The sequence below is a fragment of the Anabrus simplex genome, chromosome 5 (genome assembly GCF_040414725.1).
Source record: "Anabrus simplex isolate iqAnaSimp1 chromosome 5, ASM4041472v1, whole genome shotgun sequence".
NCBI lineage: Eukaryota > Metazoa > Arthropoda > Insecta > Orthoptera > Tettigoniidae > Anabrus > Anabrus simplex.
Window position 1 is genome coordinate 254,463,111 of NC_090269.1, and position 19,131 is coordinate 254,482,241.

Here is a 19,131-nt window from a genome sequence, read left to right on the forward strand (position 1 = left end):
TTTCATGTGTATGAATTTTCACATTATGCAACTGTCCTGCCATCTAGCATAACCGAAGCTGACAGTATCTTCCTTGAAGAACTGTTCCAGATGTACCCTCTGACTTCTGAGTTACCATCAGTCCATGGTGTGCCATGGATGGGCATTCTGCAGCATAAAGAGCATCATCATAGACGTGTTGTATTAAGTGGTGATTTTTTTTAAATTTTTAGTTTTTGTGATTTTTGATGGTTTTGGCATCAGATAGAAGTGACCGTACTTCTACATTATCACAAAAGAAGAAAAGACAGCCATCATTTAAACATGAGAAGGCAAAAGGGGAAAATAAACATGTATGTTCATATAATGCGAAGTGGGGAACCAACATGCTATACTTATCCCCTGATCAAAGTAACGTCCACAAGGTGTTTTGTAAACTTTGCAAGAAAACGTTCAATATTTATTTTATTATTTCAGAATTTGTTGACTTTTGTATGTTTTCATTTAGATGAAGGGTCTTTAACCCATAGGCTGGAAAAGAAATTGTGCAATAAAGATAAGTGAAATGTATTTTTCTGTGTTATTATCTCAGTAAGAGTACTCTTGGTCAAAAATAGGGAAACTTCAATTAATCGATCGATCGGTCGGTCGGTTGATACTGATCTGCATTTAGTCGCCCAGGTGGCAGATTCCCTATCTGTTGTTTTCCTAGCCTTTTCTTAAATGATTGCAAAGAAATTGGAAATTTATTGAACATCTCCCTTGGTAAGTTATTCTAATTCCTAACTCCCCTTCCTATAAACAAATATTTGCCCCAATTTGTCCTCTTGAACTCCAACTTTATCTTCATATTGTGATCTTTCCTACTTTTAAAGACACCACACAAACTTATTCTTCTACTGATGTTATTCCACGCCGTCTCTCCACTAACAGGTCAGAACATACCACTTAGTCGAGCAGCTCGTCTCCTTTCTCCCAAGTCTTCCCAGGCCAAACTTTGTAACATTTTTGTAACGCAGTGCAACACAACTGGCAACACAATACTTTTGAAAATGTTCAAATGTTCTGTCATTTTAAAATTACAGTTAAAAATGTAGCTGTCCCCGAAAATTGTGGAATGTCCCCCTTTTTTGATTGTCTTGTCTCTCTTCCTTCTTTCAACAGTTGGTCACACAACTGCTGTCTGGCTCCATGGGTAGCGTGTTGGCCCTTGGTCACAGGAATCCCAGGTTCGATTCCTGGCAGGGTGGGGAATTTTAACCATAATTGGTTAATTTCCCTGGCACGGGGGCTGGGTGTATGTGTGGTCTTCATCATCATTTCATCCTCATCGCAACACGCAGGTCGTTTACGGGTATCAAATCAAAAGACCTACATCTGGCGAGCCGAATTTGTCCTTACACACTCCCGGCACTAAAAGCCATATGCCATTTCATTTTTACTCTACTGATGTTCCACACTTTCAACTTAGAATGCGTTATTCTTAACTGAATCTTGAAACCCCTGGATGGGATGTTCATCCAGCAACAAGCAGGATTTTGGCCCAGGAAATCAAGCTACAGAAAAATTGTCTTAAATTATCTTAAACGATTGCAAAGAAATTGGAAATTTGTTGAACATCTCCCCTGCCTGGCCAAGGCGATAAAGGCGTGCTCGGTTCGCCCGGAAGGATGTAGGTTCGAATCCCCGTCAGAAAGTCGTAAAATTTAAGAAATGAGATTTCCACTTCTGGAGGTGCATATGGCCCTGAGGTTCACTCAGCCTACACCAAAAATGAGTACCAAGTTAATTCCTGGGGGCAAAGGCGGCCGGGCGTAGAGCTAACCACTCTACCCCATCATGTGCCGTGGTTAACAATGGTGGAAGCCTTTACCTTCCACTCCTCCAAGGGCCTTCATAGCCTGTATGGGGTGTCTTTGTCTTTGTCTTATTGAACATCTCCCTTGGTAAGTTATTCCAATCCCTAACTCCCCTTCCTTACATCAAGGATGGTTTCGAGAAACAATCACCGGAATGGCTTTTATTGATCTCTTGGCTGCATATGACACTTTAAATTACAGGGAGCTACTGCAGAAAGTGTATGACTTTAACTAGTGATCACCAACTGATATCATTGATTGACACTTTCATGGGGAACATAAGACGTTTTGTCTCCCTTCAGGGGAAGAACAGTAGATGGAGAGCTCAAAAGAATAGTCTGCCCCGAGGAAGCGTTCTGGTTCCAACATTGCACAACATCTGCACCAATGACCAGCCAACACCAAATATCACTAGACAGTTCATCTAAGCTGACAACATAGTCGTTGCCACTCATTGTTGCAGTTTTGCAGAGGTAAAAGAGAAATTGTCCAAGACTGTTGACCAGTTCTCCCTCTAGTATGATGTCATCCACCTCAAGCCTAACTTGAACAAGTCACAAGTCTGCGCCTTCCATCTCAAGAACAGGGAAGTATGACAACTGGATGTCACATGACTCCAACACTGCCTGATGCCAAAACACATTCAGTTAATCAATCACCACTGAACTGCATTTAGTGCTGTCACCTAGGTGGCAAATTCCCGATCTGTTGTTTACCTATATTTTTCGTAAATAATTTCAAGGAAATTTGAAATTTATCAAACACCTCCCTTGGTAAATTATTCCAATCTCCAATTCCTCTTCCCATAAATGAGTATCTGCCCCAATTTTTCCTCTTGAATTCCAACTTTATCTTCATATTGTGATCTTTTCTATTTTTGAAAACTCCACTCAAGTTTGTCTACTTATGTCATTCCAAGCCATCTTTCCACTGACAGCTTGGAACATTCTGTTTAGTTGGGCTGTTCTTCTCCTTATTGACAAGTTTTCCCAGCCCAAAGTTTGCAAAATTCTTGTAACATTACTTTTTTGCCAGAAGTGGCTAGGGGCTTTACGTCGCACCGACACAGATAGGTCTTATGGCGACGATGGGATAGGAAAGGCCTAGGAGTTGGAAGGAAGCGGCCGTGGCCTTAATTTTTGCCAGAAGTGACCCAGAATAAATAGAGCTGCTTTCCTTTGGATCTTGTACAGGTCTTGAATCAAGTAATCCTGCTGAGGATCCCATACTCTAATTGGGGTCTTACCAGTGGCTCATATGCCAAATGAAGATCTTTCCTTGTATTAATAGCTAGGTATTTACAGTGATCTCCATTAGATACTGTCACTCTATCTTAAATATTTCAGGAAACACAAAGGTCCAGAAATACTGCCTTGTGAGATGCCGTAATGATTACAGGATTAGAAAATGCTTCATCCATTCTAATTCTCAAAGTTCTGTTTTATAGAAATTTAGCCCCCATTCGCTCACTCTTTTGTCTAGTCCAATAAAACACATTTGTGTCAATGATCTTCCATGATCTATCCCGTCAAAGGCCTTGGATAGGTCAATAGTGACACACTCCATTTGACCTCTGAATCTAAAATGTCTGTCTTGCTGGAATCCTACAAGTTAAGCCTCACAGGAATAACCTTTCCTAAACCCAAACTGCATTCTATCAAACCAGTTAGTAATTTCAGAAAATGTCTAATATAATCAGAAAGATTGTTTTCTCAGAGCTTACATGCAAGCGACTCTCTCGAACAATATAGTAGGAGAAATAACCTTAGAATCTTTGGAGTGCAGGAGAGCTCACAAGAAAATACTGATGAACTTGCTGTAAACGTCTTCAGAGATATAGGTGTGAAATTAAGCATCAATGATATTGATAGAAGTCACCGTGTTGGGCCTAAATCAGTAGGGAAAACTTGGCCTATCATTGTCAAGTTTACTTCCTATCGTACACGACAAGAAGTATTTCGTAACAAAAGGAGACTAAAGGGCACTCATGTTACCATCTATGAAGATCTCACGTCCGCTAGACTCTCCATACTGAAGGCCGCCATTCACCGTTTCCATGTAGCGAACTGTTGGACTGCAGACGGCGATATCATCATTAAGAAACCCGATGGGGGCAAACTGCGCATTAACCGGCTGTGTGACTTACCGGAGGATAGAGATAGCAACTAAACGGACAATTCACTTGACTGTTCTGATCTCTATTTACTATATTTCATTTTATTTAAATACCACCTTAGTGTAATTTAATTAGATTAGCTCACTGTACTTAGATTATTTCATTCACATAATTATTAATTTTTCATAAGGTAATTAGATTAGCTCACTTTAGTTAGATTATCTCATTCGCATAATTATTACTTTTTCATAAGGTGGCAATGAGCACTAATGGATTATTCTCCTCTGACAGTACCGGACATTCCTTCCCAGCCACAATCCCGTTCAAGGCCTCACTCACCCCTCCACTCTCCACAAACAGAACACGACCTTGTGACAACTGTCCACTGACCCCTTCTGGAATTACCCCCTTTTCTTCTCACTCAACTAGAGACCTGCTCCTAGCTAAAGTTTCCTCTTTCCCGAAAGGTCTTCATATAGCCCATCTAAATGTACATTCATTGTCTGCCCATTTCCACGAACTTAAAGAACTTGTCCCGGACGTATTTGATGTTTGCCTTCTCACTGAAACCTGGCTTCATGATCTGATCCCTTCGAAGACTTTCAACATACCTGGCTACTGTTTACTTCGGAACGACAGAGCTGGAAAGAGGGGAGGAGGTGTAACAGCGATAGTCAAAACCAGTTTAAAGCCTAGGATAACTGCATGTTCAGATAGCGAATACAATAGAAGACCGGAGTTCCTGCTCTTGGAAATAATCGTAGCCCATCAGAAATGTGCTGTCTGTGTGGTGTACAAGCCACCTGCGATTGGACATTTGGAGGACGTAGAGAATGCTTTGTTACGCGTACTCCCGCAATATGAACATGTAATTGTCATGGGCGACTTTAACACAGACACCGGAAACAACAGTGCCGAATGTCGGCAGCTTTTAAACATGACTACATCTTGCGATATGATCATTTTGCAAACACTCCCTACTCACCACACCGCCACGTCACACACGACAATCGACTTAATGATTGTCAAGAATACAGACAAAGTACTACAACACGGACAGACATCTCTACCAGGAATTTCAGCTCATGACCTAATATACATATCCTACTCCTTAAAGACCCGAAAGACAAAACCAAGGACTATTACATTCAGAGATCTCTCTAAAATTGACTACAGTATGTTCACTGAAGACGCACTAGATGTTCCATGGAACCATATACTAACAGTTGACGACGTTGACTTTAAAGTAAACATATTTAACGAATATCTGACAGCGCTCTATGATCGACACGCCCCGCCGAAAACAGTACGGGTAACGCGAGCCCCAGCACCGTGGCTAAACTTAGAGCTAAAGGAGTTAATGGCAAGACGAGATGCCGCACATAGAAAGTTTAAGCGACAACCGACACAAGACAATTTTGACGCATTTAAACAGCCATGAAATAAAACATCGCAGTCAGTACGCAACGCTAGAATTAGACATGCACATACCCTGCTAAATCAAAATACTAGACCTGCTATGGCTTGGAAAGAACTAAGACACATGGGAATAGGTAAACAAAGAGACGAGCATCCTATTGACATATCCCTGGACTCCCTCAATACATATTTTACCACTCCCGGACATACCATTGACAGAGAAAGGAAACATAGAACTCTATACAGCAATTACAACTCCCCTGCACCTGACAGAGAAAAATTCTACTTTTCACATGTGACACCCTCGCAAGTTAAACAAGCCATATTTAGAATAAAATTGAAGTCCAAAGGGATAGACAACATAGAAATAGAACTTATTAAGACAATAATTGACATAATTTTACCCACTATAACTCACATATTTAACCACTCACTAATGACTGGCACGTATCCCTCCTTATGGAAAGCTGCCGTTGTTGTCCCTCTCGCTAAAAAATCACCGCCTGAAGACGTAACTGACTATAGACCTGTGAGCATATTATCGGTGCTTTCAAAAGCCCTAGAATTCATTGTACACCAACAAGTCTCCAACTACTTGCAAATACACGATATTCTTGATGAACACCAGTCTGGTTTTCGACGTAACCACAGCACTAGTACTGCACTACTTAAGGTTACAGACGACATTCGCAATGCGATGGACAAAAGACAACTTACCATACTAGCTCTTCTTGATTTCTCTAAAGCCTTCGATTCTGTTGACATAGACATACTACTTTCCAAACTAATTAAACTCCAGTTCTCGACAAACAGTCTTCAGTGGATGAATTCATACCTCTGCGGTCATCTGCAGTGTGTAAGAAACAACAACAATGAATATTCATCCTGGCGATCCGTAGAGGTTGGTGTTCCACAGGGGTCTGTCCTAGCACCGCTTCTATTTTCTGTCTATATCAATGATATTACATCGTCGGTAAACAGCTGCAAACACCATATGTACGCTGACGATATACAATTATACTTGCACTGTGAACCGGAAAGACTAACCGATGAAATTGAAAATTTCAATAGAGACTTACAAGAAATCTGTAACTGGACTGACATGCATGGACTTAGATTAAATAACGTAAAATCTCAAGCTATAATAATTTCACATCCTCGGCTTTGTTCAAAAACTATAAGCAAATTCACTTTACCAAAACTCTATCTACAGAATTCACCCATTGATTTCAGTGAATCTGTCAAAGATCTTGGTGTTATGATAGACGAACATCTTTCTTGGAAGCAGCAGGTTACCAGTATCTCCAGGAAAGTATTTGCGACACTTAACTCACTTAGAAGATTCCGCAACATATTTTCTCGAATATTAAAAGAACGCCTTATTTGCACTCTGGTATCGCCTCACTTCGACTACTGTGATGCCGTGTACAACGACCTGACTACTACTCTTAACGACAAACTACAACGCGCGCAAAACACCTGTGTTCGCTATATATGTGACCTACGTTACTTTGACCATGTTACACCTGCCTACGATGAACTCGGTTGGCTAAAACTCAAACAGCGCCGTAATCTTCATGCTTTATGCCTTCTTCGTCGAATACTCTCCTCATGCTCACCTCTATACTTGTACAGTCAATTTCACCACCTCTCATCCAATCACAGTTTTGGAACACGGTCAAAATCTGGTACACTCTTATCTATTCTACCTCACCGCACCACACGATACACAAACTCATTTGTTATTTCTTCGGCATGACAATGGAATGCACTACCCGTCTCTGTCAGAGGAGCCTCACCTGCTAGTTTTAGGCAACTTTGTCACCACTACCTACTAAGTAATGCTATGGAAATACTGTAGATTTAGTCTTCCTCAAACTATAGACTTTATATAATCCCACTGTTATTACCAAGGATAATAGAAATTAGCTAATCATGTCATAATTGTGTAAATAATCATCTTCTTCATCATCATCATCATCATCATCATTCTCCTATTTTTTCCTTTTTTTAATCATAATATTGTATTGTTTAGTAGTTGTTTCAATTGTAAGTGTACTTATTTCAATTTTGCACATATAAAAACTGTATTTTCTGGTTAGATGGAAGAGAGGGCCTAATGGCCTTAATCTTGCCAGACAAAATAAATCTATTGTATTCTATTGTATTGTATGCAACACATGTCAAGCTGATTGGCCTGTAATTATCTGCATTACGATTATCACCCTTTCCTTTGTACACTGGGACTACTATAAAAACTCCTCATTCATATAGTATAGCTCCTTCCTAAAAATAGTAATCAAATATGTATTTTGATATGGTATTAGATCCAAACCCATATCATTATCAGATCAGTACAGCTTGTGCTGTTGCGATGTAAAGATGGCCGCACCACTCTGATTGCACCAAGGAAGAACAGTGTTCTGTAATCTGCTTTTTGTGGTCTGAGGGTGTACCAGGAGCAGAAATTCATAGAAGACTTTCAGCACAATACAGGGACAATGTTTTGCCACAGCGAAGGTATATCACCAGAAATCTTACCAATTCCAACTGCTTCCCTAGTTTTCCACTTTTGTATCTTTTGGAAACATCTTTTTTATCGTGGATAAATTTCAGTACTTCACCAGTATTAGTCACCTACTCTACCTGGACATTATGCTTATATCTAACTATTTTTACATACTGCTGACTAAATACTTCTGCCTTCTGTAAATCCTCATATATACACTACTCTTGATACATAGGCAAGTCAGTAAGTATCTGCGATTTTGCTCTGATTGTCTTCAGGTTGGGTGTGTGGCATTGTGTGATCACCAGCTGCTAGATGGCACCACTGTCTACACCTGTGGTAGGTTTTAGCTTTATCAGATCAGTACAGCTTGCACTGTTATGCTGTAAAGATGGCCGCACCACTCTCTGTTTGCACCAAGGAAGAACAGCGTTTTGTAGAGTGTTTCTTGTGGTCTGAGGGTGTACCAGGAGCGGAAATTCATAGAAGACTTTCAGCACAATACAGGGACAATGTTTTGCCACAGCGAAGGTGTTTATCAGTGGATTGAACAGTCCAAAAAGGGGTTGCACAAGCGTGAAGTATGAGAAAAGATCCAGACGCCTATCTGTATCCGTACCTGATGCCAATATTGAACAAGTGCGTGATATGATCCTGAATAACAGATGAGTGACTGTTGATGATGTGGCAAACCATATGCACATTAGCGATGGTTCTGCATATGAAATCGTGCATAACAGGCTTAAAGTTCACAAAGTCTGTTCGAGATGGGTTCCAAAACAACTCAATGAAGAGCAGAAGCGCAATCGTGTGAGAATCTGTCAGCACCTACTGGACCATCATGCTAACGAAGATGAAACATTTCTGAAATGGATCATCACTGGAGATGAAACATGGGTTCACCACTTCAGACCAGAGAGCAAACATCAGAGCATGGAATGGAAGCATCTTGGATCCCCAGTTAAAAAGAAATTCAAGAGTCAACCTTCTGCAGGAAAAGTGATGCTCACAGTGTTTTGGGACTCTCAAGGGCCAATCCTGGAACATTAGCATGAAAATAGGGAAACAGTGAATGTTACAGTGATATGCTAGTAAACAAGCTGAATCCTGCAATTCACAACAAACGCAGAGGTCGATTGTGGGAAGGAGTTATTATTTTGCATGAAAATGCGCATCCATATACCGCCACCCACACCACTCATACTCTTCAGATGCTGCGTTTTGAGATGTTGGTGCATCCTGCGTACAATCCCGATCTCGCCCTGTCAGATTATCATCTATTTGGTCCACTTAAAAATGCTCTAAGAGGCCGTAGATTCAGCTCCGATCAACAGGTGAAGGAAGCAGTGCATACGTGGCTTGCTGCACAACCAAAAACGTTTTTGCTGAGGGTATCAGAAAGCTTGTGAAATGATAGACCATATGCATTGAAAAACAGGGTGACTATGTTGAAAAATGATATCAATAAAAAGTGTGTATTCTTTTTGTAATGAATTATAAAAATTGCTTGAGGATGCTTATTGACTTCCTCTCGTAATTTATAATTCCTAGAATGTCCTTCCTGGAACCCATTTCTGCCTTAAAGTACCTATACGTACCCTTCCATCTTTCTAAAATACCTGGATGTTACACTAGATCAAACCTGAACTTTAAGCAGTATTGTGCCAGTGCCAGGGGTAAAGTCTGCACTCAAAACAAAGCTTGGGGAGCTGATCCACAGACCCTTTGAACATCAGTATGCATATCTGTCTCAGAATATTCTGCACCAGTATGGAATGCCTGTACTCATAATAAGCACATGGATGTTGTTGCTAATGAAACTTGACCAAAGGACTTTATACTTGAAGCCAACCCCAATATAGAAGCTGGTCCCACCCATTGGGATAGGCAAACCTCCCATCCAAATGAACACTGATGCAGATATGGATATAATGAAGCAGAAGACAAATTCTCATCACTTCCTACATGGACACTAGCCTGTGGCACAACGGCAAAGGTTCAGGAAGTGTTTCCTATGTCAAACATGGATCCTCGAGGGATCACAGGAAGCAAACCACATCATCAAGTGGAGAAATGAGTTGGATAATCCCATCATCCCAGCAAAAGAAGACTTGGCCTGTGATGATGTTCTGCCCTATACAGCGAACACCAAGCCGCATGAGAGTGGGAGTGCCACAGTGCAAATCCATCCTGCAGAAGTTTGGCTTTAGGAACAGATATCGTGTGAATGTGGCACTGTCTAGGATCCCACCCACTTGCTGATCTGCCCCCAGCTCAGTCATCCATAGACAATGGAGCACATCTCTCAAGCAACCGATAAGGCCATCTCAGATGCTAAATTTTGGAAATTTTTGTAGTATAGACAGGATAAGCGATTTTTGGGTGAGCCTCCATGGCTCAGGCAGCAGCGCGCCAGCCTCTCACCACGGTTCCGTGGTTCAAATCCGGATCAATCCATGTGAGATTTGTGCTGGACAAAACAGAGCCAGGACAGAATTTTCTCCGGGTACGCAGGTATTCCCTGTCATATTCCATTCCAGCAGCACTCTCCAATATCATTTCATTTCATCTGTCATTCATAAATCATTGCCCCAGAGGAGTGCGACAGGCTTCGACAACCGGCACATTTCCTAGCCTCGCTGCTAGATGGGGCTTCATTCATTCCAAATCTGATCCAGTCAGATGACTAGAAACAGGCTGTGGATTTTTATTTTCAAGTAACTTTTGAGCTTTTGCCATGTCAAGAAAACAAGGCGAAATTCTTTATGTTTCACAGAAAACTTTGCTCCATGTCTTCAGGAGAAAATCTTGCCTGTTCACAATGAAGATTTCTCTAATAACGATGATTTGAATTTTAAAATATTTTACCGTTGATCTATTGTAATTGGTACTCTTGTTCATCACTAGATGGATGGCAAAGAGATAGCCTTCTCCTTAAAATGCTCCATGAATTAATTAGCCACTACTGGTGAAAGTAGACTTCCTATAGGGCCTAGCCATAAAATTGCCCATCCCGCAAGACATAGCTGGAAATCATGCAGTGGTGAAATAGCTTGGTGATGTGCTCAGGGAATAGATGCTCAATGAGAGCCATGGCCAAGTCAATCGACACTTTAGTGAACAAGGACTCGACATCAAAACTCATCAGGAGTGCATTTGGTTTAAGGGTTATGGTTGACAAATCTATATATATATATATATATATATATATAAAATAAGAGTTTTGTCTGTACATTGCTCAGAATTTGAAAAGAATGGTATTTCTGTATCGGTCATGTCCACAGTAACAAGAAAATGCATTTTTTACTTTTCCGTAATTTCTGTCTGTCCGTCTGTCTGTCTGTCTGTCTGTCTGTCTGTCTGTCTGTCTGTCTGTCTGTCTGTCTGTGTGTATGTATGTACACGCATCACGAGAAAACGGCTGAAGAGAATTTAATGAAAATCGGAGTGTAAATTCGGGTGATGAACCGCTACAATCTAGGCTATAAATTATTTTAATCACACTGAGTGAAATGGTAGTTTAGGGGAAAGCCTGAAATTTAATTCTCAAATATTTATGTTATTAGTGGTCGTATCTTAATGAAAATCGCTAGACAAAGATGGGAAATAAGTCGCTACAATATAGGCTATACATGCTGAGAAAAATGGTAGTTTAGGGGAAGGCCTAAAATTTAATTGTCAAATATTTATTTCATTATTGGTCGTATCTTCACGAAAATTGGTATCCAAAGTCGAAAAATAGGCTGCTATAATATAGGCTATCAATAATATTATTCATACTGAATGAAATGGTAGTTTAGGGAAAGGCCTGAAATGTAATATATATATATATAAAATAAGAGTTTTGTCTGCACATTGCTCAAAATTTGAAAAGAATGGTATTTCTGTATCGGTCATGTCCACACTAACAAGAATTCCGTAATATCCTTGAATGTTGAAATCCTGTGTTAAGAATGTTTCTGTCAGTATAATGGCGTTGTAGTTGCTTAATGTCTCTATTGGAAAGAGAGGCAGAGCATTTTTTATGCCTTCAGTGTTCCACAGGAGCATATGTATATGTTTATTCTAGTTCTCCTCCTTCAGCACGGTTTGCTCTCCGAAAACGAAATCTTTTGGCCAGAATTCCGGTCGTACAGCATCTTCAAGGAATTTGAAAGGGAAACCTATTTTGAAGGCCTTGTTTTCACTTCGTGTGTGAAGTTCTTCGCAATGGATATTATCTTTAATTCCATTTTTCTCTAGGTACTTCTTAACCTTCTCTTCTGTTGCGTTTCCTTTCAGATTTCCTAGGTAAAGCCATGCCATTTTGTCAGCAGCTTGTAGATCATCTTCTTGAACCCTTGTCCCTCTGATGGTTTGTGTGTTTCTTTTATTTATTACAGTTGTCCATTCTGTTTCTCCTCTATAGTTATGATCGTTATCCCTTCCGTCTGTTTTGTTATTGAATACTTCATTATCCTTGTGAGTGAGCACTGCATTCCTATTCAGTGTCTGCGTAACTTTTTCTTCAATAATTATATTTATTTTATTCGTTATGAAGTCCATCATATATCTTACGGTTTCTTTTAAATCCGCTAGATCCGTAGTTTCATTGTTCATGGCTTTCTTTTGCTGAATGAGCTGGGTTGTCCGTTCAAGTAAATGCGAGCTTTGCATTCCGCCGTCAGATGGTTGAAGTTGCTTGTTGTTGCTGTTTGTAGGTTCTTGGTTGTGGCCGGGAGATGAAGCTAATTGTTCCGAGGTCGAGCTACCTTCTCCTGCTTGGGTGTGGCCGCTAGATGGAAGTAGCTGCCAGTTGGAGTTACTTGCAGGTTCTTGGTTGTGGCCATCAGATGGCACTAGTTGTCTCGGAATCAAACTGTCTTCTCCCTCTGATATGTCTTCTCTTTGGTATTCCATAACCTCGCTTTCAGAAACAATCATTTTGTTGTTCTTGTCTTTCACTACATTAGTTAATATATCAAAGCAGTTTCTCAGATCGCTTACCGCTTTTAGTATCTCTTCTTTCTTCTCATTCTTAAGGTAACCACCTGTTTCTGTAATATTAACTATCGTTTTGAGAGCGTTCTCAATCCGTGTTTTCATCTGGTCCGCCATTGCATTGCTGAGAATTTGAAATGAATGATATTTCTGTATCTGTCATGTCCACAGTAACAAGGAAATGCATTTTTTACCATTCCATAATTTCTGTCTGTCTGTACACGCATCAATAGAAAACGGCTGAAGAGAATTTAATGAAAATCGGTATGTAATGTAGGGTGATGAAAACCACTGCAATCTAGGCTACAAATTATTTTATGCACGTTGAGTGAAATGGTAGTTTAGGGGAAAGCCTGAAATGTATTTCTCAAATAAGTTATTTATGTTATTAGTGGTCATATCCATAAATACTACATAACTAACATAACTTTAGTTATGTCGTAAGTTAATAGTAGTTATGTAAGACGTTATTAAATTTCCGATCACTTATGTCTTATACATTGTTACCGTACCGAATATAATCAGAGTTTTTTGTAACTAAGTCCATATCACGCCGAGTCACGAGAAAATGGGTAAACAGAATTAAGTAAAAATCGGTATGTAAATTCTGAGAATAAGGAACTACAGTCTACGATATAAATAATTTTGTAAGACACCCTAATATCACAGAGTCGAAAGAAAATTAATGTGAATGCCTGCAATATAGAAAGCACATAAACTTTATCAACAATAACATTACATTGACCATTGTTTGTTGTGATGTGCTTTTTGTCTTCTGTTTCCTCTCATCCCCGATAGATAGGATTACTGCAGCGTACCGAGTTTTTTAAAAATTTGCTTCACGTCGCACCGACACAGGTAGGTCTTATGGCGACCATGGAATAGGAAATGAATAGTGGTGTGAAGGAAGCGGCCTTGGCTTTAAGGTACAGCCTGGTGTGACTGGTGTGAAAATGGGAAACCACGGGATACCACCTTCAGGGTTGCCGGCAGTGGGGTTCGAATCCACTATCTCCCGGATGCAAGCTCACAGCTGCGCGCCCCTAACCACACAGGCAACTCGCCTGGTCGTACCGACTGTAACAGCCTGCCTGTATATTGGTGGGAAGTAGGTGGGGAGTAAGATAACTTCCTTCTCTAGCATGCCATTCCTCTGGTTCATACATTTTATGATATATCTGGTACGTAACACACTGGTTCATCATAGTATTCGAGCTATTCAATCCCTACTCTGAGGCACTGACTGGAATGAGTAGTGTGCATATTTTACGGAATAATGACAGAGGAGTGTTCACGGCAGTCTACGACCTGGTTATTCCAGCTCTGGAACTTAGGACTCTTAGATCGGCACCGTAGTACTGTGCGTTGAAAGTGAGAAAGTGTGCGGTTTTTCATTTGATCGAATATTTTATATGATAACATTGCTTTCAATCGCTGCATTCCTACTGACGTTTTTGTAATGACCTATGTTGAATTCAGTTAGGAAAACCACCAAGTCAGTCTTTCTGAGAATCCCGTAGCGAAGCACGGGTACATCAGCTAGTTATTAATAAAATACAGAAAGTCCCTAACGTATTATTCAGTATGTCCTATGTGAGGTTGAAGCAATTTGCATAGATTTGCTTAATTATTGGTCTGAGAGGAGTATCTTCTTTATGGATTTTTGGTAGTCAATATAATCTTGGCGGCACTGCATACCCTGGATCAAATCTTTAACATCCTTTAAATTGAGGACTGCCTTAAGAGCTTCACAGTGGTGTTGGACACACACAAGTTGTAGGGTTACGTGAGCTCAGTCTGTAAACAGGCTCTGACAACATAGCTAAGATTTTATTCTTATCCTCGTAAGTGTCCATTACCACTGTCGCATTGCCTTTGTCAGCTGAGAGAATGGTCAGTTTAGAATCATCTCTGAGTTCGTTCACAGCTCTCCTCTTGTTAAATTGGGACCGGGTACCACAGCAGACCTTGTCAGTCTCACGTATTCCTGTTGTACCTCTTCAGTCTCATGTGTATATAGTTTGTGTATGGCTGCCCCAAAGAAATAAACTCCTCAGTCAGAATTTTAGAGCAAGTGACAACAAAATTAAGTCCCCTAGCTAGAACTGCCATTTGGTTCTCATCCAAGGATTCCCTGGAGAGACTGAGGACGATTTTACTAAATCAGGGGTTTTTGTGAGAGACTCCTGTTTCTGAGTCAATGAAGGAAATTAGATTTCTGCCTGAATACCACCTGGTTGAATATTGCATTCAACTTGTGTAGCAGTAATACAATCAAAGACAACCAGTATTCCTGTGAAAGATTGTTGCTTTGAAGCAGGTGTAAAATAACTCTTGGGAGACTGAGTCCAGTTCCTAAAAGTTTTAGTTTGATTGAACCTGTAGGCAAGTTCTCTGTCATTGGACAATGGTCTCCCTCACATACTTTTCTTGCCATTCTATGACATCTTTCACATATTCTGTCTACATTAGTGACCAATGCACTCTCGGTTCATATTTCCCAGTTTCCATTCCAAGTATAAATTATTTGAGTTTCATCCCTAATTATCCCTTTATTTTTCAATTTCTGTATACTTATTCTTTCTTCTCTTAGGTTTGTGCAATCCTATGTACTTTCAGATTTACTATCTCTGCCTATCGTAACTACCAAAAACTTCCTTGGACAGGTAGTAATATCCATCAATTGCTTAATGATTTTCATGCACAATGAATTATGCCAAATATGGTGAAATGTATTCTTTGTCAGCTGTTTTTCAAAGTTAAGTAGTTTATTTTTCTCTGCGTGTTTCAGATTAAAACATTTTACGTGTTTCCTATGTGGAAAGCCTTTTATGTGTGGAAGAAAAACGTTAGCTGGAAGAAATTTTCAATTGCAAAGGAAGCCATTAGTGAAAATTTGTTTCTCCTAAACAGTCATCTTGGAAAGGCACTCTGCAACATTCAGGCCTTGTCCTGTGATCTGTTGAATGTTACATTTACTGACATATCAGAGTATGAAAAGTGTGCTCTTTTCATGTTTATTGAAGCCCAGGTATGTGATTCTTAAACATCTCTCCATTGTTAACTGATTATTTTAAAATACAGAAATATTATTGTGTGTTCTCACCCCCGCCCCCCTCACACACACATATATATATATATCTATATATCTATATAGATATATATAGATATATAGATATATTGTATTTGTGCTTGTATTTTTGATGGCTAAACAATCCAATTATAGTTTGAAGTATGGAGAAAGGAAGAGGTTGCATCTGATGGAGTATGTGTAACTGTCGTTTAACCTCTTCCTGTCTGCAATGCTCTTGCCCAAACAGTTCAACAGCAATAGAGGTGGTTTGGTACCAAAGCAAGAAATCTTTGGCAAGTGTGTCCCAAGTTTGTGAGTTGATGTTGGTAAACTTTATGGTTTGTTTAAGCCGGTCTTTATAGTGCTTCAGAGGGGCACCAAAGAGTCTTGTGCCTGAGGAAAGTTCACCATAAAGAAATTGTCTAGGAAGCCTGATATCACTCATATGACACACATGCCCAGTCCACTGAAGCTGATGGCCAATGATAGAGGCTTTTCACTTTTCATGCATGCTTTTTCAAGAACTGCAAGTTGGAGACATAGTACTCTAATTTGATATATTAAGATTGAACAAAGCTTCTGCTGATTACATCGAGAAACTTGAATCTTTTCATCAGCATCCTCATCATCATCGTTATCATCATCTCCATCACCACACTACCAACCACCATAGAAACACTCATAGTGAATTCATCATTCTACATTGAGGGCTGATATCATGAAGGATATCCAGCTATAAACCAGGGCCAAGTTCACATGTGCAACGTAGTTTGCTTCCACAACCACAACAAGAAATGGGAATAGTAGTGGAATAGTAATAAGAAGAAGAAGCAAGAAGAAATATAATCACACATCAAATTTTTTCAGTGGATTTTGCTAATACTGTACAATGATTATTTGGATCCTGCTTCAGATTCAAATTGTTAAAAATAATGTAACAATTTTCTTTTCAGTAATATTGGATGGTAATATAAAGTATATTAAACCAAACTTTTAAGCAGTTATAATGCTGAAATTTATATTTTGTTTAATTATGAGATCGATCATTAGATTTATGCAATGCACAAACAAAATTGTTGACCTGCCGGTGTGTTTGTCCTATTATATACGACTTGATTTGACACTTAATTGTTCCTTTCCAGTACTTATATTATCCCTTTTGTGTTATCATGTGTTCCTAATCTTTTAACACCTATATTTGTCTTTGTCTTATGTTTCTTCCCTTTTCATGTACTTATCTGGCTTTCTCCTTATCCTACACTTTCCCACATCAAGAATGAAGATCAGTCAAGATGGCCTCTCACTGCGTATTGATGTCTGCCCACCTGACAAAGCTGGGAAGCAAACTTGTCAGGGAATGCAGAAGAACTGGGATTGATGAGGAGAGAACCTGTTCATTTGAAGATGTGTCCTTTTGTGTTTTCATATTTGTTCTTCTGTTCTTACATGTTCTGCAACAGAGTTTTTCTCTCCATTATCAACACCTAAAGGGTGGTTGGCATAAAGAACAGCAGATTCATTTACACCTTGATGAAGAAAAGGAAACTTCTTTAGTATCAAATAATTTTCTGAACACTTTTTTCTTGTTGACATTTTTATACTGTATCTCTCTCTCTCTCTTATCGTTTTCTCAATTTTAAGGATTGTGATCTCCGAGGAGGCTATTGGTCAGTTGTCTCCATTTCTTGCGGTCATCACCCAGACGTGCTGCACCAAGGATGTTCAACCCATTTATACTCTGGATAATATTTGACCATCGAGTGGGAACTCGTCCATGATCTCTCTTGCCATAAATATTTCCAAGAATGATCAGTATTTTTATGCTGTCATTCTCACGTCGCATAGTGTGTCCAAAGAATAAATTGTAAACTCTTTGTTTATATTTTGATGATTATCTGATTCTGAGGCTGAGCTAGTTTGTAATGGAATTATTGGTGCAAAATACTGTCCAAGGTATAAGCAACATTCTTCACCAACACCACATTTCAGTCCCAGGGGCTCTGAACTATGGAGCATGGGTTGGCGACCACGGGGCCCTCAGCTAGTCCTGGCATTGCTTCCACTTACTTGTGCCAGGCTCCTCACTTTCATCTATCCTATCCGACCTCCCTTGGTCAACTCTTGTTCTTTTCAGACCCCGACGTATTACATATATGGAGGCCTAGGGTGTCTTTCATTTTCACACCCTTCGTGGCCCTTGTCTTTCTTTGGCCGATTTCTTCATTTTTTGAAGTGTCCGATCCCTTCCATTTCTTCCCTCTGATTAGTGTTATATGGAGGATGGTTGCCCAATTGTACTTCCTGTTAAAACAATAATCACCACCACCACCACCACCACCACCACCACCACCACCACCACCACCACCACATTTCAAATTGCTATTGTTTACGAGGACATTCTTTACGAGGCCATTCATCCCCTCATGATCAAGACTTATCTACACAGAACGGCTCAACAACAAAGCACTGCCCCCCTCTCTCACACACCCCTTCCACACCTCAACCAACCCAAAGCAAGCCACCCCCTCCCCCCCCCCCCCTCTCACAACCAACAATAGCACCACACACACGCGCGCGCACGGACGGACACACACACAGAGTTGAACAGATCCCAACCCACTCTTCAAACGTCTGATCAGCACGAGCGGATACAGAGTGAGTAAATTAATACAAACAATATTTTAACTCGAACACACACATAACAGTTTCTCATTCTGTCTTTCTCTTTTTCCTCAGACACCTTCAATGCATGTTTCTGTAAGCCAAGGCCATACCATCACCATTCTACAACAACAATAGTCGACGACAGTTACAACTACAATAGCAAGTATTCCATATTGAAGGATGTTCCCCCTGCTCTTCAACCAACTTAATTCTACTAATACGTTCATTCCATCTATCCTAAAACACTGCAAACTCATGTAAACTAAAACCAGCAAGTAGCTTGAATCAGGACCGACAATTAAGTTTAGTGTTCCACTAACACACGGTAACAATTCTAATTTAGACCCAAGATCTTTCTTAAATACTAAGCATCTCAGGCCAGTGTATAATTTCATATGTTTACCAAACATTCTTGTAATGCCGATATTTCATATAGTTATAAGTATTTTCATTTGAACGTGTGTGTTTTCAAACAATACAAGTGTTCCCAGTGTTCCATGTACATGAACGTGTGACAGTTTTGGCTAGAACT

The 19,131-nt window shown here is 39.9% G+C and overlaps 1 protein-coding gene across 1 annotated transcript in view; it reads left to right on the forward strand.

Moving 5' to 3' along the window:
- Positions 1 to 19,131, forward strand: part of Dhc16F (Dynein heavy chain at 16F) — a 1,052,459-nt gene that overhangs the window by 25,051 nt on the left and 1,008,277 nt on the right. Inside the window, exon 3 of the mRNA XM_068227815.1 lies at positions 15,654 to 15,893. Coding sequence (XP_068083916.1) covers positions 15,654 to 15,893 — 240 coding nt within the window. The remainder of the gene's footprint in view (positions 1 to 15,653; positions 15,894 to 19,131) is intronic.